The 23,650-nt window shown below is 42.7% G+C and overlaps 2 protein-coding genes across 9 annotated transcripts in view; both read right to left on the reverse strand.

The window, feature by feature from the left end:
- LOC118371324 (arf-GAP domain and FG repeat-containing protein 1) overlaps positions 1-19,444 on the reverse strand; it is a 42,418-nt gene extending 22,974 nt beyond the window's left edge. The window contains exons 1-8 of one of the 8 annotated variants that reach the window (XM_035756731.2): positions 19,306-19,444; positions 19,046-19,214; positions 7,363-7,456; positions 5,902-6,017; positions 5,006-5,168; positions 3,865-4,051; positions 1,435-1,545; positions 507-593 (exon numbers count right to left, since the gene is read on the reverse strand). In XM_035756731.2, the coding sequence (XP_035612624.1) occupies positions 507-593; positions 1,435-1,545; positions 3,865-4,051; positions 5,006-5,168; positions 5,902-6,017; positions 7,363-7,456; positions 19,046-19,212 (925 nt within the window). In that variant the 5' untranslated portion in view covers positions 19,213-19,214; positions 19,306-19,444. Of the gene's footprint in view, positions 1-506; positions 594-1,434; positions 1,546-3,864; positions 4,052-5,005; positions 5,169-5,901; positions 6,018-7,362; positions 7,457-19,045 lie in introns of all 8 variants that reach the window. The other 7 variants (XM_035756730.2, XM_035756733.2, XM_035756732.2 and 4 more) reach the window with 7 other exon arrangements.
- Positions 19,445-21,286: 1,842 nt separating this feature from the next.
- LOC118371326 (39S ribosomal protein L44, mitochondrial-like) lies at positions 21,287-23,553 on the reverse strand. Its single transcript, XM_035756739.2, has 4 exons — positions 23,313-23,553; positions 22,654-23,122; positions 22,343-22,521; positions 21,287-22,099 (listed from the first exon to the last, which is right to left on the reverse strand). The coding sequence occupies exons 1-4, from the start codon at positions 23,486-23,488 to the stop codon at positions 21,898-21,900; spliced, it is 1,026 nt and encodes a 341-aa protein (XP_035612632.1). The 5' UTR covers positions 23,489-23,553; the 3' UTR covers positions 21,287-21,897.
- Positions 23,554-23,650: the final 97 nt, after the last annotated feature.

Here is a 23,650-nt window from a genome sequence, read left to right on the forward strand (position 1 = left end):
CTTCACTGGGAATGGTTTGAGGGTAGAACCTGACAGTTGCTATGGAATAAGAAATCCTGTCGACTCTCCTGTCTGACAAATTAACACACCTACAGTGAATCATCGAATTGCCTACACTGTTACAAGATCTTAGTACAATACATAGGTGGAGAAATATCTTTAGATTAATAATCTCAAATCATTCTTAAAATGATCTTCTGCAGGATAAGAATTCCAGAGGCCGAGGTAATAATTGCCCATATTTTCTTTCAATAGCTGGCTGCTGTTTAGACTGCATGACATCATGTTAGTTTGCACCAATGTCCTTGTACTTCTGGATATGAACAGGTCAGCAAACGTCAAAAGAGCATACAACACACGCATCCACAGACAGACAAGCACACACACACCAATAGGAACAACCATAGACATTAATTTGGGGAAATCTTTAGAGCCTACCAGACAGACAGAGGGGAGAAAGGGCAGTTAGGTGTTAGCTAGAGGCTGAGCCCAGTGAGAGAACTTACTGTGAGCACCTGCACCCGGGTGAGGGAGAGCAGTGCCAGCGGTGGCAAACTCACCCACACTGCGGCTGGATGAGAGGGACGTGAACGCTGGCAGCCAAAACAGGAGGGGGGCGGAGGGGAAATGAGTACCAGAGAGACAGGGTGGGGGGAAAAAGAGAAAGAAATATAAACCAAAAGGGGGAAGAAAGTGTGTGAACATCACCCAAAAGCAAAATGAAATCATAACGGAGCGAATGGAGTCAGTGTTAAAGCGGAGGCCAGGCAGTGTGGTGGTCAGTGTGAGTGAGAGCAGGAGGAGCCTTGAGAGAGGGGGGGTGCATCTCCATAGTCTAAAGTGGTTTCCTCTCATCATCTGCACAGATCTGGAAAACATATAGGCTAGTTGAAAGCAGACATGAGAGAAAGAGGTCTAACTGTACATTTGTTAGATTCTTTCAGATCAGTGCGGATGAAAGAAAGGACACAAGGAGAGGACGCCACTGTAGAGTGTTGAGATGCACCCAAAGAGCAGTGCATTCCCATTCACCACCGTGTAGAAATCAAGAGGTCATCTGCAGACTGCAGGCATTATTCTCCAACAGAGGGCAGTGTGGTACATTCAAAAGTAATTCCCTTGACTGTGGGTGGGGAAACTAGACAGTGAGTGAGCGTATGTGGCTTGAGCAGCCAGCCAGCTAGCAAATGCAGAGCCAATGAGAGTAAAGAAATGAATGGAGCGGAGTGGAGCCATGGACCAGGACGGTAAGAAGTGAGTGACATAGACAAACAAACACATATGGAGATTTATGTCCTAACATAAACACAGACAAAACGGACACAAAACGCATGACGAGTAGAAGTGAGAGAACTGATGTGAGAGTGTAACAGAGAGAGAAAGTGTGTGTGTGAGATAGAACAGGTCACGACAGGTGAATGGAGCATGCTCTACCTGTATGTGAGGTCTGGAAGGGGGCTTGGGGTGCAGAGGGGAAAGCACCCGATGGACCCGCGTTCCCAAACGCATCAAAGTTAGCAAAGTCTGCATGTGCGTTCTGAGCAGCTGGAGGTTTGTAGGAGTGTCAGACACACGAAAAACAAAAAAAAAGGACAAACAAAACAGGACACAATGAATGAGATGATTAATGGGATGCACATGACACATTCTGCATCCCAAATGGCACCCTCGTCCTATAGCGCACTGCTTTTGACCAGAGCACCCTGGTCTAAAGTAGTGCTCTAAATAGGGTATAGGGTGCCATTTGGGATGATCCGACCGAAATGACACATTGAGAGATATGGAACTAAACTAGATGGAGCTAATGACAGACTGGCACCAGATGACAATGACAAACCAAAAACGCATGTGATGATGACAGGTTCACCTTCTCCTATAGGGCACCGCCCTGAACCTAAGCTCATGTTCCCTTCTAGTGTGTGTGTGTCGCTGTCTGGGTTCAACGTTAAACCCATTTTAAATCTAGCATATCTATTACTTTCACACTTTCTCATGGTCATGGCAATACTGAATGATAAAAATACAACATCAATCAAAGCAAAGTTGGTAGAATGCATAGAATTATTCATTTAATAGGACCTCTGTGGTAGAATGCATAGAATTATTCATTTAATAGGACCTCTGTGGTAGAATGCATAGAATTATTCATTTAATAGGACCTCTGTGGTAGAATGCATAGAATTATTCATTTAATAGGACATCTGTGGTAGAATGCATAGAATTATTCATTTAATAGGACCTCTGTGGTAGAATGCATAGAAGTATTCATTTAATAGGACCTCTGTGGTAGAATGCATAGAATTATTCATTTAATAGGACCTCTGTGGTAGAATGCATAGAATTATTCATTTAATAGGACCACTGTGGTAGAATGCATAGAATTATTCATTTAATAGGACCTCTGTGGTAGAATGCATAGAATTATTCATTTAATAGATATTCTGTGGTAGAATGTTTGAATTTAGAAATTTGATTGGTAAAAGTAACAGTGTTGATTTGAAACCCATTTTATTTATTTGCCATGGTGATTCTATTCATAAGAGTACAATTACATTTGAATAGAATGATATCACAATTATAAAGAGCAACTTCAGTAGAATTTAGGATGTTTGACTTGGAACTCAGACGTGGGACTTGCTTCTGCTATCTAGGATTATACTTTATTTTTATGAACTTCCAACACCCAGTGATTTCACCAGTCCATACCATGGATGGCACAGAGGCATCAATATCTTCCTGCAAGAAGTTCAAATTACATGAACAATGGTAAGCAGCAAATACTGTATTCTTACCATAATTTGGTCAATTTAAGTTTTTATTTGGCTTATTATTGTGTATTTCTCAAATTCCATGCAGATATATATATATATATAGAATTGTTTTTTATTGCAACTTTAGGTGAGGTCCTCTGAGTCACTCAGAGATCTGGCATTGTGAGTGATACTGGAAGTCCCAGTCCCGGCTACCACAACCAGCACCAGTCTGAGCAGGAGAAATAACATCTGCTCTACAAGCACATGGAGATTATACGCAAGGTGGAGATCTATAGGAAAGTCAGGATGGAGTTCTACAAGGATGGAGTTCTACAAGTCCTTCTGATAAAGAGATGAAAGCCATCCGGGGAAGTTGGCTGCATAGGTGGGCTTCCTGTGAATCTCCTGATTTATTTTGTCGAAGTAGTAGAAAGATGAGAAAGGATTGCTAGGTATAGTGCTTTTTGATAAGGGTGTAGGTTATTGGCTCTTAAAATAGGATTTTAAAAATATATATTAAGTATCAAATTGTAATGTGCCTTTTTTGAGTGAGTGTGCATGTCTTTAAGCCTCGTGTGTGTTTACTTGGTGCTGCCTCTCTGCCCACACTACATGAAGTTCGAACTTTATGGCTCTTTGAGGATGAGAAAACATGATCCTCTGAGCAAACACAAGCTAACAGCTTCACACTAGCCTCATTAGTAACCATGGAGACTGACGGCCCAGAGCCCTGTTAGACTTCTATAGTGTCTGGCGATGCTTTACATAGACCAGTGTGATGGACAACAGGCAGGGGGGAGGGGGTTCCTGTCAAGGAGTAGTAAGAAAAAGTGATGGCCAATACTCTTGAAATTAAGAAAATGGCAGTGGAAGAACATTTAGAGACTACCATAAAACACTTGACAGCTGAAGAAAGCACCCAAATATTTTTCTGGAAAGTTACTTTTTATAATTCCATAAGTATGAGTGTATCATTGACTATAAGTATCATTGACCATTTAAGTCTATCCACTATGCAGGAGATGTAACCACCGTGCCTGGTGTTTTTCTGACTCAAGGTGTAGTGACCGCTCCAGGGACCGGTGTAGCTCATGACACTCCTCCTGCTTACCTGGGTGGCTGTTGAAATGTGCAAAGTTGGCAAAGTTGGCTGCCAAGCCTGCTGCGGCGGTCTGCGAGTGGGACGGAGCGGCGAAAATGTCTCCGCCCAGGTCGCTGAGGAGGTCAAACTTCTTGTCGTGGAACTGCTGCTGCTGGCTCAGCTGGAGGGCCTGGGCCACACGGCTCCCCACCGGAGACTGCAGAGACACAACAGGGCTGTGTTCATTAGGGCATGACATAGCAAACAGAATACAACAACACGCATTTCTTATTGGACAGAAGTTCAGATGGAACTTCCCTGTTTCACTCCATTTTGTGCTAAACATGACTGTTACCTCACAAATATATCTGCACTTCACACTGGTTATCTTGTTGAAAGCAACTCACAAAGAGATATGTTTAGACTACTAGAGCCAGAAGGGTTTCCTGAACACATGACCTGAAAGAGCTTCTATCTCAAGGCCATCAGACTTAAATAGCCATCACTAGCCAGCCTCCACCCAGAAACCTGCCCTGAACTTAGTCACTGTCACTAGCCAGCCACAACCAGGTTACTCACACTGCACCTTAAGAAGCTGCTGCCCTATGTACATAGACAAGGAATCACTGGTCACTTTAATAATGTTTGCATACTGTTTTACTCATTTCATATACAGTACCAGTCAAAGGTTTGGAAACACTTACTCATTCAAGGGTTTTTCTTTATTTTTTTACTATTTTCTACATTTGTAGAATAATAGTGAAGACATCAAAACTATGAAATAAGATATGGAATCATGTACTACCAAAAAGTGTTAAACAAATCAAAATATATTTTAGATTCCTCAGTAGCCACCCTTTGCCTTGATGACAGCTTTGCACATTCTTGGCATATATATATATATATATATATATATATATATATATATATATATACACACACACACACACAGACACTATCCACTATGTTTCTTAACTTTTAGATGTGTATGTATTGCTGTGAATGGTTAGATATTACTGCACTGTTGGAGCTAAGAACACAAGAATTTCGCTACACTCATAATAACACCTGCTAAATATGTGTATGTGATGAATAAAATTTGATTTGGTTATGGAAAAGGTTGTATGGCCTGTTATCAGCCAGCTGAGTAACCAGTATGTGTGTGTCTTACCTGACTGGGTGTGTGCTTGTTGAGGTGCAGGGTGGGGGCGGACTCCCCCAGCAGTGTTTTGAGGGGTCGGACTTCGGGAGTGCTGCTGGTGCTGCTGGCTGATGAGCCTGAGATTGAGGCATGGACCGAAGCCACCACTTTGGCCTGCTCCGGGGGAACAAACCTGATCATAACAACAATGGTGTTCAATTGGTTACACAGCAACAGGGTTCAAATCAAATGGACTCCTATAACCCAGCATCTCAGAGTAAGAGTGCTGATCTAGGATCATAATGAATCAGATTACATGGACAAGGGGGGACCTGATTCTAGATTAGCACTCCTACATACAGCTCCTGAACATTAAAACAGAAAAAGTATGTTTACTGTTGGCTGCTCCTGTGAGAACATTTATGCTGCATGGTACGAGCTGGTACGAGGTAGACGGGAAACTAGATGTCATTGTTTTCGATGAGAGCACAACGGGAAATGACGTCAGCCGCCATGGTAGACCGGACTTGCCGCAAGAGTTCAAATATCGCAACTTTTTCCATCTGTCATAGCGTTGTTTTCTACCGGATGTTGATTTGCACTTCGTTTACTGTAATCACCATCACCATAGCAACGCATACCGTCGGGCTGGCTTGCTATTGCCGTTACCCTCTTGCTTTCTTGTCCTGCAATGCCGACTGGTATGACGGTTTTAACTAACGCATACAGTAACCTAGATATCATCCACTAAATACACGTGTTGTTACTGATGCCTTGCTGCTCGAGGGCCAACTGCAGTGAGCTGCCAGTCTCCAGGGCTTCCTCATGCAGTGAGGCGAGGCGCACCAAATGGTGCCCTATTCCCTTTTTTAGTACACTCCTTTTGGCCAGAGCCCTATGGACTCTACTCTACAGCAGCCACTCACCATCTCTTCTTCTCGTATTTCTCCTGAAGGAACTCCTTGACTTTCTGTGGTTCTCTGAAGTCCGGTATGGAGGCCGTTCTGTCGTCGTAAAGCCCCAGCCATATCTGTTTGCATGACTAGAGAAGACAGACGAGAGAGGGGATGGACAGAAACGGCAGAAAAACGTGTTTGGTGAAAAATGTAAGGTGAATAAAAGTCACAGGCTAATCAGAAGATGTGGTTCGTCACCTTTAGAGAGGAAAAAGACAAACATGAAAAAAAGAGACAACCCTTCAACACCTCCAGGCAAAGACAGCAGCAGAATGTAGCACATTCAGGAACACTCTTGGGAGCCCGGAAATGGAGAGATCTACAACCAACTTGCCAAGTGCTAAGAGACGTTCCAGTACACACAGACACCTAGGATTTTACAATTAGAAGCAGACAAACAGAATACATAATGAAACATAGACGGACGGCTGGACAGAGAGAGAAAGGAGACAGAGAGCGCGAGAGAAAGACAGGCACACACTATTTAAAAAGTGGAGAGACAGCAGCAGACAGTAAAGTCAAGGCGGAAGATAACATGTCCTCCAAAGGCTTGTGTTGGTGTTTCCAATAGGCCTAGAATATTCTTCTCACATAAAGCACCTGACACGCATAGCCTGCAGAACAGCAACAAGGACAAGCACAGGCTCAGTTTTGTACCACTACCTCCCATATCATCTAGCAGAAGCGCATTACTCCAATTTGAAATAAAATCCGCAGCAGATTAAAGTGTGTGTGTGTGCGTGTCAGGACCAATGTGTGGAACGCATGAGAAAGCATCAGAGCACCATCTCCTGAAAGAGCTGCTGTGTCTGTTTTGCCGTGGCCACCCAGTCGGCATGCCACCACGCTATTCTCAACAAACACACAAATCCCACTTTACAGGATTAGGGGAAATATCTGTGGAATGTCACCCAAAACCAAAAGGGGGAAAGATGAGGCCGACCATATAGGATTCTGGAACACAAAGTAAGGATTTCCATGATCTCGGGTTAGAATAAGTTTCAGGGCATTGAGGGCAAAGAGTCAGCCAGCCAGCACTCCTTAGACTAATGTGAATAGATTTAAGAGGTGGAGCAACGAAAGGTGGCCTAGCTTGGAGGACAATGGAAGTTGAATAGAAACATAGGCTACTAGCCTGGTTCCAGATCTGTTTGTGTGTCTGGCCATCACAATGGGCATAGAGGTCAGAAAGAGAGCATAAACAGATCTGGGACCAGGCTAGAAAAACACTTCATCATCATTATAAACGTATGGGTTTCTGCATTCTAGTCTCCATCAGGGTGCTAAGAACTGGAAGAGCTGGACAGTGACAACAGAAAAAAAACCTGTTTGCTTCCCTTTAGTTCCTAGTGAATACGACCCAGGCAGACATCAGCCATGATGACAACAGTCCGGGGAGGTCTGTGGGGCCTGGTCGCCATGCCAGCCTACCTCATTGCCGTGTTTCTGGAGGAACTCGATTTCCTGTTGCGTGAAGGTTGTCATGGAGATGGACTTCACTCTGTGGGGTGGGTTCAGCCCTCGCCTGAGGACAAGAGAGGGAGGAGAGAAGAGAAGGGGGGAAGAGGAGGGGGAAGAGGGGAGATGTGAAAGAAGAGGAAGATGGGAGAGAAGAGGAATAGGAGGGGGGAGAGAACAGTGGAGAGAGGGAAAGAGGAGACAAAGAGGGAAAGAGGAGACAAAGAGGGAAAGAGGAGACAAAGAGGGAAAGAGGAGACAAAGAGGGAAAGAGGAGACAAAGAGGGAAAGAGGAGACAAAGAGGGAAAGAGGAGACAAAGAGGGAAAGAGGAGACAAAGAGGGAAGGGGGTTAATTAAATTGTAAAGCATCACACATGAAGAGCCCTCCCATTAAATAGGATCATAAGATCCAGATCCCTGTACCGACTCCTACTCAGACCGGAATGATTCATTAGGAACGTGCTGAGTTCTGCTGGGCTTATTACTGCAGAATCTGGGACAAGGACAGAGCTGAGACATCACTAGAGAGGAGGGCGAGAGAGAGGAGGGGGAGAGAGAGAGCAATTCTTCCCTTGTATAGTCTAACAAAACAGGGGGAGAGTGAGGGAGCGAGAAATTCTACCCTTGTATACCTTAACAACACGGGTACTGAACCCCGGGGTTGCCGTCACGACACACAAGACATAACTGTTAGTTCACTGAGCTCAATCCTAAATAGTAGGCCTCGATCTAAGAATCACCACTCGTCTTTCAGTCTCATGCAAGGTTACTTATTAGGCAATGCTGGTTAAGTGACCTAGCTCTGCTACACTTGAAGGGAGTTAGCGTTAGCCTAGGTGTGTGTGTGTGTGTGTGTGTGTATATATATATATATATTAGTGTATGTGTGTGTGTGTGTGTGTGTGTGTGTGTGTGAGAGAGAGAGAACGAGTGTTTGATGAAAGTGTGTGGGCTTTTAAAGTATGTGTTTGCGTTCCCTTGTGATGTGTGAGTGAGCCCGAGACATCAGGGAGGCTGGTTTCCTGCCTCCATTTCCTGTGCACGGCTCTGCTCCTGTGTGCCTGTGTGGGCGTGCGTGCCATTTCAAGAGAGGAGAAAAAAAAGTCTGCTGAGGAACAGCTGAAACTGTAACCCGTGTCACTCAGGTCACCTGAGCCTCAGCACTTGTGAAGACAATCTCATTAACGTTTGCTCTTGACCAGTGGTTTTAAACCTGTGGTCCGGGGTACTGCAGGTGGTCCGCAATTTTTTTTATAGACGTTTTGATTTTATGATTTTTTTTCTTATAATAATAATACAATTTTACATTACTTTTCACAATGCAAAATGTTGAAATTAATAATAATAGATAGGCCTGTTCACATTCACCGCTAAAAAGGACAAAATTTGAATGCCACGATAATGTAAAAAATAATCTGCGATTGGTGGTCCTTGCACACACCTCGCCTAAAGAGTCTCCATGGAGACCTAAGATAGATCTACAAGCTGTAGAGAACTGGGAGGGAGAGAGCGATGCTGTGTAAGACTAGACTAAGGCAGATCTTCAATTATTCACTGCTCTTGCCTTTAGCCCTTTGTTGAAATGAAGGATGAGTCCCACCCAAATGGTAGAGCAGCTCAGTGTATGGCTATGGATCGCCCATCCATCTCCTTCCATCTTCAGTTCTATACAACACCACTCAATCAACTGACTGACTGGAGCTGCATTCAGAGAGCCCTGGTCAAAAGTAGTGACACTGGATTGGGAATAGGGTGTCATTTGGGAAGCAACCTATGTTTTGGGTTCAATTACTGACCTATTGACAGACACTGACAAAGTAGGAAACAGGAGTAGTTGTCGACAATTAGTATTAGACTAGCATTCGACTAGAGCCAAGTAATAATTTAGCATTGCAGTTACATCAATGGTAAGGTGTACTCAGATTTAGTATTCGGCTTCGAGGTTTGTTTGTTTTTCACAAATAGAGTGACTAACACATCATGGTCTCACACAGAGATTACAGTCAATCTATATCACAAACAGACCAGGTCTTATTCACCAGACATCAAATGAAAGTTAAAAACACGGAGGGAGTAGCTGAACTTGAATGCTTGTTTTCCACTGCAAACTGTTTTTCTAAGGTGTGCAGTACACTAATGAATGTGACCCAGACCAAAACATGGATTAGATTCAGCCTGTTAGATCATTCCGACCGTGTTCATGCTGGCACAAAGTACAGCACACCCGACAGTGTAGTTGTGGCTACTAGTGTGGGGAACATTTGACTTTTCAACCTTTTCTCACTCTACTCAGACTGGGCAATTTTCCAACCATGAGGGTGAAGTGAGTGTTTGTGTGTGTCCCTCTCTCTCTCTGTGTGTCTGTGTGTGCCTCTCTCTCTCTCTCTCTCTCTCTCTCCGTGTGTCTGTCTCTCGCTCTCTGTGTGTGTGTCTGTGTGTGTCTCTCTGTGTGTGTGTGTCTCTCTGTGTGTGTGTGTGTCTCTCGCTCTCTGTGTGTCTCTGTGTGTGTGTGTGTGTGGGGGAGCCTGGGGCACGTGAATTATCAGTTCAGTCTCATGAGGAGGAAAGTAGGTCAGATACTGGGAGAGAGTTCCAAACCCCTTCAGATCTGAAATAGGATGGCATCCCACCGCAATTGAACAATTATGACACTTATTAATCCCTCTGCGAGTGTGTGTGTGTGTGTGTGTGTGGTTACAGTGAAACGTTTGATTTGCATACCCACTATTTTGTCTCTCTCTCTCTGACAAACACACACAGTATGTGTAAAGAGCTGAAACACCCAGCAGGGGAGTGTGTCATTAACACACTGACTCCTCCAGGATGAGAGAAAGAGATAAAGGGACTGGTAGTGCTGAACCCAGGTCCCAGCAGAGGCCATCTATGTAGCATCCTCAGCAGCCAACACCTCTGTAGTACTCAGGTCAACATAAACTATGGTTGGGCTCAGGAGTTTTTACCAATCACATGAAGTAACCAGAAAATAATTCAACTAGGTCAGAGCTTTTCCTGGTCAGGTCACGTGGTCAGGTCCTGGCTGACACGTTCAGAAAATAACTGTGGTTCCTGAACTATGGTCAATTTTTTACATTTGACCTTTATCTAACTAGGCAAGTCAGTTAAGAACAAATTCTTATTTTCAATGACGGCCTAGGAACAGTGGTTTAACTGCCTTGTTCAGGGGCAGAACAACAGACTTTTACCTTGTCAGCTTGGGGATTCGATCTTGCAACCTTTCGGTTACTAGTCCAATGCCCTAACCACTAGGCTACCTGCCGCCCGTGTTACTATAGTAACTTCCTACTATAAGGAAACCTCTACAACAAACATTGTGTTCCTCATGGGAAAAGCCTCTCCACCTTCATATGGAATGTGTTAACACAGTAGATTTAAACTCCACCCATTAAACATGCCACAGGCGGGAGGGAGAGGGGACGAGTTAATAACTACATTTACATTACATTTAAGTCATTTAGCAGACGCTCTTATCCAGAGCAACTACTCAAATCAGTTAGCCTAACTAACTGGCCTAGTTACCTACTCAAATCGATGACGAGACCAAAAACCAACTATTAATCTTGAGCCAAATCCAAAGGCATTAGGATCAACAGAAGGAAAGACCGCCACTATCAAGCATCAGTCTTATGAATGAGCGTTGAAATAGTTTTGCAGGTTGAAGTTGACCTTTGACCCAGAGGGTCTTTAAGGTAGGTTCCTGTAGAAGGGAAGGGGGGCTGGTCAACAAAGTAAGTGCCTGTGGTTAACAAGAGACAGAGCTCAGGAGGAGGATGGGCGTGGAACTGCTCACATTTCTTTAGCTTCTCTTGAGGTCCATCCATCAGGGTGTGGGAAGGACAGACACGGCAGCAGCACTAAGAGCTATCCTATCAATAATACAAGCACCTCCTTAAATTATAGGCCTAAACCAGAAGCTTGTAATACTATCATTAGCATATGTCAGGAAGCTCCAACCATACAACACAAGAGTATCAAAGAACACAATGGGCTAGTTTCCCAGACCGAGATTAACTTCTTATGGTTGGGGGGCAGTATTGAGTAGCTTGGATGAATAAGGTGCCCAGAGTAAACTGCCTGCTACTCAGGCCCAGAAGCAAAAATATGTATATTATTAGTAGATTTTGATAGAAAACACTGAAGTTACTAAAACTGTTTGAATGATGTCTGTGGGTATAACATAACTCACATGGCAGGCAAAAACCTGAGAAAAAGTCCAACCAGGAAGTGGGAAATCTGAAGTTTGTAGTTTTTCAACTCTTTGCCTATCCAAGATAGTGTAAATTTGGCCCGATTGCACTCCCTAAGGCTTCCACTAGATGTCAACAGTCTTTAGAACCTTGTTTGAGGCTTCTACTGTGAAGGAGAGAATGAGAGCTGTTTCAACCTGCGTTCCATTGCATTTCTAAAGACAAAGGAATTCTCCAGTTGAAACATTATTGAAGATTGATTTTATACATCGTTTGCCATGTTTCTATGAACTGTAATGTAACTTTTTGACTTTGTCTGGCCTGCGCGTCGTGAATATTGATTTGTGAACTAAACATGCGAACAAAAAGGAGGTATTTGGACATAAATGATGGACTTTATAGAACAACAAACAAACATTTATTGTGGAACTGGGATTCCTGGAAGTGCATTCTGATGAAGATCAAAGGTAAGTGAATATTTATAATGCTATTTCTGACTTCTGTTGACTCTACAACATGGCGGGTATCTGTATGGCTTGTTTTTGTGTCTGAGTGCTGTACTAAGATTATTGCATGGTGTGCTTTTTCCTTAAAGTAAAAAAAAAAAAAAAAAATCAGACACAGTGGTTGCATTAAGGAGAAGTTTATCTAAAGTTCCATGCAAAACACTTGTGTCTTTTATCAATGTTTATTATGAGTATTTCTGTAAATTGATGTGGCTCTCTGCAAATCACCTGATGTTTTGGAAGCAAAACATTACTGAACATAACGCGCCAATGTAAACTCAGATTTTTGGATATAAATATGAAATTTATCGAACAAAACATACATGTATTGTGTAACATGAAGCCCTATGAGTGTTATCTGATGAAGATCATCAAAGGTTTGCGATTCATTTGATCTCTATTTCTGCTTTTTGTGACTCCTCTCTTTGGCTGGAAAAATGGCTGTTTTTCTGTGACTAGGTACTGACCTAACAATTGTTTGGTGTGCTTTCGTCGTAAAGCCTTTTTGAAATCGGACACTGTGGTGGGATTAACAACAAGTTTATCTTTAAAATGGTGTAAAATACTTGTATGTTTGAGGAATTTTAATTATGAGATTTCTGTTTGAATTTGGTGCCCTGCACTTTCACTGGCTGTTGTCATATCAATCCCGTTAGCGGGATCTCAGACGTACGAAGTTAAACATACTCCTGGACTTAAAAGCATGCTCATACAGAGTCCACCCTTAAAAATACTAATCTGGGTGTGGGAAATTGTCCCACGTAAAGTAATTTGATGTCTCTCAGTCAGCGCTAACCTCCTCTACCCTTCCTGGGAAGAAAAGTGAGAGAAGAAGTCAATTCGCAACTTCCTGCACTTTTCCACTTCCTGTTTAACCACCCTGCTGTTGCAAAACGGGGCCAATGGGCCATGCCACCACTTCCCCACACTAGAATCACACCAGGCTTCCTGCATTCATAGAGTACCACGAGGTAGACAGCAAAACAGTCCTTTCACCTGCCTCCCACACATCTCTATATCTCAGCAACATGACAGTCGCTAAGTCCTGCCAAGAAAGATTTGCATAAGCCTCAGTTTAACTTCATAAGTGAAATGGATAGCCTGATCAGCAGAAAGGAGGATAGGTTAGATGAGGTCATTGTTCTACTGGGAAACCAAATCCAGTCCCACTAGTTCTAAAGATGGACCAGTTAGCTATTGTGTTATTTCATTGGAACAAGGTATAGACCACTAGCTAGACAACACATTAATAACCTACCTGAAATGGCTAGCCTATAGGCCTATGTTTGGTAGGTAAGTAAGACTAGGTAGCATACACTTTACAGTTTTGGCTGTGTGGCCTGTGTGTCTGAGTTTAGAAAATAACTAAATTATACCCCATCACAAAATGTAATACCAGAGCACAAGTGGGAAATTCACAGTGTAATCCCTGCAGAACTATAAGAGAGATGAGAGACGGAAGGGCCAAACTATGTCCATCTGCAAACAATGATTCTAACAGTGTTCTCAGTTGAAGTGCACAAACACCTTAGGTGCCAGAACAAATACATTATAAACACAGCCCACCCAGATAGACTCAACCTAATGATGCAAGTACATACCTAAAACAGTTCCAATGTGTGTAATAAGAGAAAGGGGCTACTGTCCAACATTGGGGTGCAAGAACAATTCTGACAGGGCAAACCCAACACGGAGACAGGGGCACCTTAAAACCAGACTGGGAAGCAGCTAACATGCTGGACTACACTGGGCACACGTTGATTTTGAACATCCACAACAGATGCAATCTGGATACGTAGGTTGAAAGGTCAGGTCCAAACACATGAACCACTCATGGACATTTAGCTAGCTAGCTTAGCTAATTTGTCCTGGGTTATAAAGATTGGGATGTTATTTTACTGGATCTTTGTAGAATTTTGACCCATTTTGAGTCACACAAAATTGTTTGTGTTTTCTACTCTGACAATGAATCTACAGATAAAAGGGGAAACCCAGTTAATTTCTAGTAATCTCTCCTCCTGTAGTTGTAGTAGTAGCAGAATCAGTAGTAGCAGTAGTAAGTAGCAGCAGAATCAGTAGTAGCAGTAGTAAGTAGCAGCAGAATCAGTAGTAGCAGTAGCAGAATCAGTAGTAGCGGTAGTAAGTAGCAGCAGAATCAGTAGTAGCAGTAGTAAGTAGCAGCAGAATCAGTAGTAACAGTAGCAGAATCAGTAGCAGTAGCAGAATCAGTAGTAGCAGTAGTAAGTAGCAGAAGAATCAGTAGTAGCGGTAGTAAGTAGCAGCAGATTCAGTAGTAGCAGTAGCAGAATCAGTAGTAGCAGCAGAATCAGTAGTAGCGGTAGTAAGTAGCAGCAGAATCAGTAGTAGCAGTAGCAGAATCAGTAGTAGCAGCAGAATCAGTAGTAGCGGTAGTAAGTAGCAGCAGAATCAGTAGCAGAATCAGTAGTAGCGGTAGTAAGTAGCAGCAGAATCAGTAGTAGCAGTAGTAAGTAGCAGCAGAATCAGTAGTAGCAGTAGTAAGTAGCAGCAGAATCAGTAGTAGCAGAATCAGTAGTAGCAGTAGCAGAATCAGTAGTAGCAGTAGTAAGTAACAGTAGTAGGAGTAGCAGAATCAGTAGTAGTAGTAGCAGAATCAGTAGTAGTAGCAGAATCAGTAGTAGCAGTAGTAAGTAGCAGCAGAATTAGTAGTAGTAGTAGCAAGTAACAGTAGTAGGAGTAGCAAAATCAGTAGTAGCAGTAGCAGAATCAGTAGTAGTAGCAGCAGACTCAGTAGTAGCAGTAGTAAGTAACAGTAGTAGTAGTAGCAGCAGAATCAGTAGTAGTAATATTAGTATCAGAATCAGTAGTAGTAGCAGTAGTAAGTAGTATTAGTAGCAGAATCAGTAGTAGTAGTATTAGTAGCAGAATCAGTAGTAGTAGTATTAGTAGCAGAATCAGTAGTAGTAGTATTATTCTTTGGACTTTATATGGCGCTTGGCAACCAACTTTAAGGTGCATTACTACCACCAACTGGACTGGAGTGGAGTGTGGACCTCAGTTCAGATTTCAATCACCCACTTGGGTATATGCTCCTAAAAACCAATGAGGAGATGGGAAAGGCTGGACTTGCAGTGAATCAAGCGTCAAAAATAGAACCAAGTTCTATTTTAGTGCATGGCTACACAGACGCTCTTTAACACGCGCAAGCAGTTTAGATTAAATGATTGAATAACATTGTATGTGCACATTCATTTTGGAATGCTTGCGAATGCAACGCAGGCGGTGTGGTCAGCATATAGGTCAGTCTCAATTCCCCTACCTCTTAATGGAGCTATTAAGGTCTTAATAGAGTAAGGGAGGGACACACACTTCCCCTTTTCTGCCATTATTAAGCTAACCATTATCTGCTAATGGACCATGACAGGTTGACCTCAGTGAGGCATTGAAGAAGGAAAGCGAAGCCCGGCGTCTCACTGGGCAGCATTGATAAGTAATCAGGACATTACAATGAACATCTTATTGAATTAATAACCAATGTGGTTGTGTTTCTTTCTGAAGGTTACACAAGTGTCTCCACAGAGGGCACGGCAAACAGTGGTGGGCTTATGTCCTAAGGGTGAGGCTGGTGCTCAGGAACTTGTGTCAAGACACTACAGAGACCGAGAGAGGTATTGGTTGCTAACCTAGCTCTGCAGTGTAGCCTATGCAAACTGGGTGCAATTGAGTTCAGCAGAAGGCTACAGCAAACCTCATACACAAACTATGATGCTAGAGAAGAATCTGCAAATGTACTGACTAGCACAACATGGGTGGTTTTAAGCCTAACTGTGTAAGCAAGAGAAAAAACTGAAATCCCCCCCCAAAGACCTGAGAGGAAAGATGTTCTGCAAGTGATTATGAAAATATTAGCATAATGACATCATATAGATCTACTGCAGAATATTTATTATAGGCTAGCAAAGCAGGGAGCGCTGGGTTCATTTTCATCTCATTTGTATGTCAGCAGGAATTATTTCAATGATGAAAAAAGCAAACAAGCATGCTGCTGTTGAAGACACCGGATGATCTTCAACCTAGCTGCAAACCAGGAAATGGTGAACAGTACACCAGTGATGTCCTCTGTTTAAGATATGTAACAGGTCGTTCTTTACCATGCATGCAAACACCAGGCATTGTCAGATTCTGAACAAACAAGGTCAGGTTGACATGAAATAGCTGCAGCACATCAAAAATTCTCGTTTTTTTTCTCTGCCTGTATGGTGTTATAAAAAATATTTTTTTAAAACAAATATAAAAAATAAAAAAAATATTTGATATATATATATAAAATATTTTTAAAAAACAAATATTAAAAAATATATATATATTTTATATATATATATATGTATAAATAACACACATTTCCTCAACAATATTTGACATTGCATTATTCCGGTGGTAGAAGGGAGGAGAAAAACAGCTTCAGTCCCACTAATCCTCAAATCCCAAACTATACAGATGCTTGGTTACACAATAGTACAAGGCAGAGGTACAGCATCAACCTTGGATCACATTAATACTGTTAGCTAAATAGTGAGCCAGAAAATAGGTTTTAATGGGAATGATCAATAGTCAAGTCCCTACCTGTATAGTTAGCTAGGTAGATGACACTTGTTTTAATGTGGTCAACTTTGTCTGGTTCGATAACTAGCTGAGTTAGTGGGAGACTAAAAAAATGCCAGCTAGCCACATGAGGAGCAAAGTTAGCTTGCTAGTGTGCAGGCTGGTCTCATAGACAAGGCGTACCATAGTAAACCAAAATCCGTGACAGTCAAATTAGTACATGTTATGTTTGTTATGGTTACATAACAGAAGGTTAGTTAAGGAAAACTCCACCCCCAAAAATATATTTTGGTATTTGTTTCATTAGTCCATTGTTGATATAGTCCAAAAATGTTTTGCATGTCAACAAACAAGTTTTCAAGAAATATAACTTTCAAAATACAGCCATATGATGCACTTTGCATCAAATGATGCTACATTAGACTTCATATGATGCCCGACTCTACATCGACGGGACAGCAATGGAGAAGGTGGAAAGTTAAGTTCCTCTGTGTACATATCACCGACAAACTGAAATGGTCCACGCACACAGACAGTGTAACCCTGACCTCAGGAGGCTGAAAAGAAAATATGTGGCTTGTCACCGAAAACACTCACTAACTTTTACAGGTGCACAATCGAGAGCATCCTGTCGGGCTGTATCACCGCCTGGTATGGCAACTGCACCGCCCACAACTGCAGGGCTCTCCAGAGAGTGGTGAGGTCTGCACAGCGCATCGTCGGGGGCAAACTACCTGCCCTCCAGGACACCTACAACACCAGATGTCATAGGAAGGCAAAAAAGATCAAGGACAATAACCACCAGAGCCACTGCCTGTTCACCCCACTTCCATCCAGAAGGCGAGGTCAGTACAGGTGCATCAAAGCTAGGACAGAGATTGAAAAACAGCTTCTATCTCAAGGCCATCAGATTGTTAAACAGCCATCACTAGCACAAAGAGGCGGCTGCATACCTACAGACTTGATATCATTGGCCACTTTAATAAATGGAACACTAGTCACTTTAATAATGCCACTTTAAGAATGTTTACATATCTCACATGACTTATCTGATATGTATATACTGTATACCGTATCTATTCTATACTATAAATTGCATCTTAGCCGCTCTGTCACTGCTCATCCATATATTTATACATTCTTATCCCATTCCTTTACTAGATTGTGTGTATTAGGTTTTGTTGTAGAATTTGTTAGATATTAGGTTTTGTGGAATTGTTAGATATTACCTGTTAGACACTGCTGCACTGTCGGATCTAGAAACATAAGCATTACGCTACACTTGCAATAACATCTGCTAACCATGTGTATATGTGACCAATAAAATGTGATTTGAATAATACTAGTGAACGTCTAGCAACCCAAAGGTTGAGTGCGCAAATCTCATAAATGAAGGATTCTAACTTAATTTATCATTTAATTAATTCAATCATTTAATTAATAAAAAAATTAAAAAAAAGTCATAGAGCCCTACCTATTTTGAGTGTCCCGGATTTTCGTTTACTATGGGCGTGTTCGTAAATTCATTCTGGCTATCTACTCCGATTTCAGGGCCCTCTGAGTGTGCCAGAGCGCAGAATAAGTGATGAATTTACAATGCTCAACACCCGTTGAATATAGCCAGTGTCAGTAAAAGTCAGCAAAAGGAATAATTCAATTGTTGCCAGTGGCACAGATACAGTCACAAACGCTGTGGATAACATGGAAACAGCTCTGTTAGGGCGAGTAAAATGGTCAGTATGGGATATTCTCTCATTTGTGTCTGGAAGTAGCTAGTAAGCTAGTCAATTAGCGTAGGTGCTTGACTACTGTTGTGAGGTCAGAACGCTCCGTGAACACATCCTATGTTACGTCTACCTCTGAGTCCAGGTTGCAGTGTGAAAAGACTGCAGCAGCAGGTGACACGTTTCTTAACTATAGAAAAACACACATATCATAGTCAGACTTCTTGCCTAGACACTTTCACATCTAGCGGCTTATCAGTTAGTTACTACTCCTGTAAACTGGTTAACTGATTGGAGCCAGCTAACGTTAGCTAGCTACCGGTAAATTGCCGTTATGTGGCTAGCTAGTTAGCCACCAGCGAGCTTACTAGCCAAATAGATATCTGTATCTGGTTAGTTAGTAAACTATCATATTATTGTACTAGATATATCGCGAAAATCTGCCTCTATTTAGTTACCTATAGCTAGCACAGCAGACACCCAACTCACAAGACAATTGCGGTTCTAAATGAAAAGAGACGGGAGGGAGTGGCTAGCTCGCCTAGCTAACGGTTAGCTAGCTAACGTTAGTAAGTAGCTAGTTAGCAGACATGTTTGCGGAATGAAAATGTCACTCATTCAATCACATGTGTACCTACAGTATGCCAGAGCAGGAGGTGCAGACGAAAGACCCCACCGTCATGTTGGCATAGGTTGGGCCGCGCTGATCGCAGTCAAAGCACTTTCTGTTGGGAGGCAAACTCGTCATTTCTCTCAGCATCTTCAGGTGTTTCTCCTCCTGCTTTCTTTTCGCACTCGCCGCCATGACTGGGACAAATAGGGGAAGAAAAATAAAACCAGGGAAGGATGGGGAATTACAAGTAAAGGGAAAATCTTTTGCTGCTAAACGGGTACCGACTCTGTCTGAAAGGAACGGAGTAGAGCGGCTACTTGTGCTGTCGGCTGAACGAGGAGTCACGCATTATCTGCGCTTGGTTTCCATGGGCAAACCAGCGCCACCCAGCAGCTTGACACTTATCATTGCATCATGTGTCCTCATTCCAGGCACATTCCTTTTCATCATACAAAGAGGAAACACCCCTCATCTCATACATCTTAGGATGTACATCTATTATTAGGGTATCATTACATTGGAACAAGAATTAGAGGAATAGAATAGTTAGAAGAGAATATAATTGAAGATGTCAGAGATGTGTAGAAGTTTGTATGCCACCTTAGGCGATTATGTGTTATACATTTCAATAATCATAAATTGCTTATTTATTAGTGGTGGAACACTATTTGAGAATGTGCTATTCTTATTGATTTTCTTATCATTCAGAAAAAAACAGCACACAATGTTGAGTTACATATAGTGTGATGGACTACTGCATTGAAAGTAAAAGAAAAGGCTGCTGTGCCCATGTGAGTGACTGTGCTTCACATCCATGGCTCCTACTGTATAAAACAAGTGCTGTTTATTGGAACATACATCACTGTGGCCAAGCTTCCTGCCATCCAGGACCTCTATACCAGTTAGAGGAAGGCTCTAAATATTGTCAAAGACTTCAGCCACCCGAGTCATAGATTGTTCTCTCTGCTACCACACGGCAATCGGTACTGGAGCACCAAGTCTAGGTCCGAATAGCTTCTTTACAGCTTCTACCCCTAAGACATAAGACTCCTGAACAGCTAATCAAATGGCTACCCAGACTATTTTCATTGCCCCCCTCCCACCCCACCCCCATTTTTAAGCTGCTGCTGCTCTGTTTATTATCCATGCATAGTCACTTTACCTCTACCTACATGTACATATTAGCTCAATTACCTTGACTAATCTGTTCACCCACACATTGACTTTGTACCTGTACCCTCTGTATGTAGCCTCACTACTATTATTTTATTGTTGCTCCGTAATTATTAGTTATTTTTCAAATGTATTTATTTTTTTACTTCAGTTTATTTTAGTAACTACTTTCTTAACACATATTTGTTCTTAAAACTGCATTGTTGGTTAAGGGCTTGTAAGTAATCATTTCACTGTCGTATTCACAGCATGTGACAAATCTGATTTGAACTCCAAGGGTGACTAGGTCCCACTGAGTAGCCTACATCGGAGAGAAGATCTGCTTTGACAGCTTACCTTGGAGGACACTGGCTTAAAATAGGTCAAGAGTACAGGGCATATATTCATAAAGCATCTCAGAATAGGTGTGCTGATCTAGGATGAGGTTGCCCCTCTTGTCAATATGATTAAAAAGTTAAAACTTAGCCTAGATCAACATTCCTACTTGAGATGCTTTTTGAATCCAGGCCAAGAAACAGTCTCTCAATAGAAATGTATCAGTGCAGATAAATAAGTGCAGATGATCATTTTAAGACAAAATACAGATGAACATGAATGAGGATGCAACCCCTTCTACCCTGCTCTGTGATCCTAGTGATTAATATATTGGGATGTAGGCCTATTAGGGCTGGCCTACACTTCTTGCCTGCAGATAGAGCCCTTCATTCTCCACCTAAAGGCTAAATGACTGCTTTAAAAAAGAACAGACAAGAAAGAAGGAAGCTAGGCCCACAGGTTCTGCTGCCGATGCTTCGAGGGACCAGGGAGGGATGATAGCACAGTTGGCATGAAGTGGACCAGATGGAGAGTGAAACGAGTGTATATTACACACCCACATGTAACATCACTGTTCAGCCATGCTATATTCTGCTTGCAATCACTACAGATAAAATATTCAATTTGTAATAATGAATTGCAGAATCCAAATACTTTCTGTAAAAGTAATTTGAAGTAATATACAGATTATCCAGTTGGTTCCCAACCTGTGCAAATAAATGCACAGTAAAAGTGCATTTGCAAAGTGCTAAAACAGGTGTCTATACTGGTGTCAGACTTTTCATCGTAAAATACAGCTTTAATAAACCAGGCCAGACACTTAAGTCGAGTTCTCACTCCAAGTTCTGCCGATTGGTTGCAGTGGCATTAGCAGAGGATAAAAGAGGGAGCCACATCTCCCACTATGGATGTCAGGGACATTATCCTGGCAACCAATCACAGCAGGTGATCCCAACTAGCCCAAAAATGACCTCCCAATGTATAGTGTCGTGGATCCTACTCGTGATATCAATCCAGATATTTTGCACATCGCTAACCCATGTTTTTTTTTAGAGCAGACTAATGTAAACTGTTGTGGGACAGTCATACATTAATGAATAACACCCAATAATATGCAGACAGGTTAAACCAAAGATGGTATAATAAACATTATTTCAAGAGACATGCTCAGGGATAAGCATACATTTTGTTTTTACATCAATAATACATTACACAAAAAAACATTATTTTGCCAAAGGACAGTCCTCTAATTTAAAGGGCTGAGCAGACCACATAGTTTGGAGGGTATCCCTAGGTCTGGGTTTATGAGTCTGTGAGAGGTTGGTCCTGATAGGCTAAGGGAACCGCTTGACTTTGACCCTCTGGCGTGTCATCAACTGATGGAAGACATTATAGTGCTTGGGGTGACATGTCCTTTAGCTGCTGCTGAAGGATTGAGGGTAGGAGTCCGAGCTGCTCCTCTGCTGCAGAGAAGTTAGAGGGTCTCCGGTTCTCAGTGCAGCCATAGATTTTCCTCAGGGCCACGCGTGCCGCCTCCTCCTCTGCAGCCAGAACTGTCTCCCCTGGAGCCTCTGCAAAAAGCTTCTTATCACTGAGGACACAAACACACACACTCACTCAGTAGCATAATCAATAAACAACAAACTACCGGCAAACACTACCACACACCTCTCACACTCCATAAGTAACGGAGCATCTAGTAACATCTGTCCAGACCAGGGAAAAAATACTTTAGGTCCTGGGTCACAGCGTATTCCTGGTCAGGTCTCGTGATCAGGAAAACCTTGTGGCTTTATCAGGAGGCATACGGATGGGAGTGGCCAGTGAGGCGTACCTGTACAGCCCTACAAAGTAGAGTGGGAGCACGGTGCCGGCACCGGCCGACCTGGTGAGACGAGGCTCTGGGAGGGCCACGTTCCTCTTGGACAGCTCCTCCACCAGCAGCCCCATGGGGTTCACCACCGACCATATTTCAAATAGGTCTTTACCTACCAACTGGGTGACCAGGAAATCCTGGTGGGAGAGAAGAGGGCATGGGAGGTGTGATCATCTTTAGATACACAAGCAATCTAATGTTCATTTGAAATGTTTAATCTTAACCGTTAGTTGGGTGTGTGTTGAAAGTTGTGCGGATCTTCCTCTTACTCGAAGGAAAAGGCCTGCTCTCTCAGCTCCACTGCTTTCCTGGAGTGCTCCGATCACAGCGAGGAACGTACTGTGCAATACTTCATCAGGGACAGGGAATTGAGCGCTCATAGTTAGGTCCTCGATGGCGAGGTTCCGCGCCACATGGCAAACTACTGGATGACTGGTCAGGTGGCTGACAATGGCAACCACTCCTTTGCTGGGCAGGCTAGGGAAGCTGGCCCTGCACCAGTCAGACAGGAAGCTTTTGGTGAACTCCAAGCCCTGTGTGTTCAGCTGAATGTTGTCCCCCAGGACCAGAGCGGCCGTTTCAGAGTCCACGCCGAGTGCCTGCCTCCTCTCTTTCTCTGACTGAATGTAACAGGGGTTCACGAAGGCTGTCTTCAGGAGCTCTGGGGAGAAGTTTTCTTTAAGGCGGCGGCTGAATGCCTGGACTTCTGCATGGTAGTCCCAGTTAGGTTTTTGAGAGCTAGGAGACAGAGCATAGAGAAGAAATTAATAACTATGACCACGGTGCATGAAATCAGTATGTACCTAAGATACAGTAGTCTTCTATATTGGCTATAATATAGTAATTTCAGCTAACGTTAACTATGAGCACCAACACAAATGGCCTTGACTTGATCCCAATGATACCAAGGTATCTTAGCTATCATTACCGTGGCTTGGGTGGTGGAAGTCCTTCTATCTTCAACTTTCTTTCCATCAAAAGAGTGTATGCTTTCATCCATCGCTTCTTCTCTCGGGTCTGTGTAAGGAGTACATTTCTACAAACATGATGATAGTGAATTCCAAACGTTAGCACACCACGACTTACAATGTATCCGGATGCCATGACAGTTTCTGACGGCGTGTAACAATAAATACGGTCCGGACAGCAACCCTAACGCTCTAAGTTTGTTCCAGTCTAGAAAATGATCAGAAGAGGGTTCCAACTTCCAACCATGGACGTAGTTTCAATTTACATTGTAATAACAATATACATAACATACTAATG

Source organism: Oncorhynchus keta, chromosome 18 (genome assembly GCF_023373465.1).
Source record: "Oncorhynchus keta strain PuntledgeMale-10-30-2019 chromosome 18, Oket_V2, whole genome shotgun sequence".
In the NCBI taxonomy this organism is placed as follows: domain Eukaryota; kingdom Metazoa; phylum Chordata; class Actinopteri; order Salmoniformes; family Salmonidae; genus Oncorhynchus; species Oncorhynchus keta.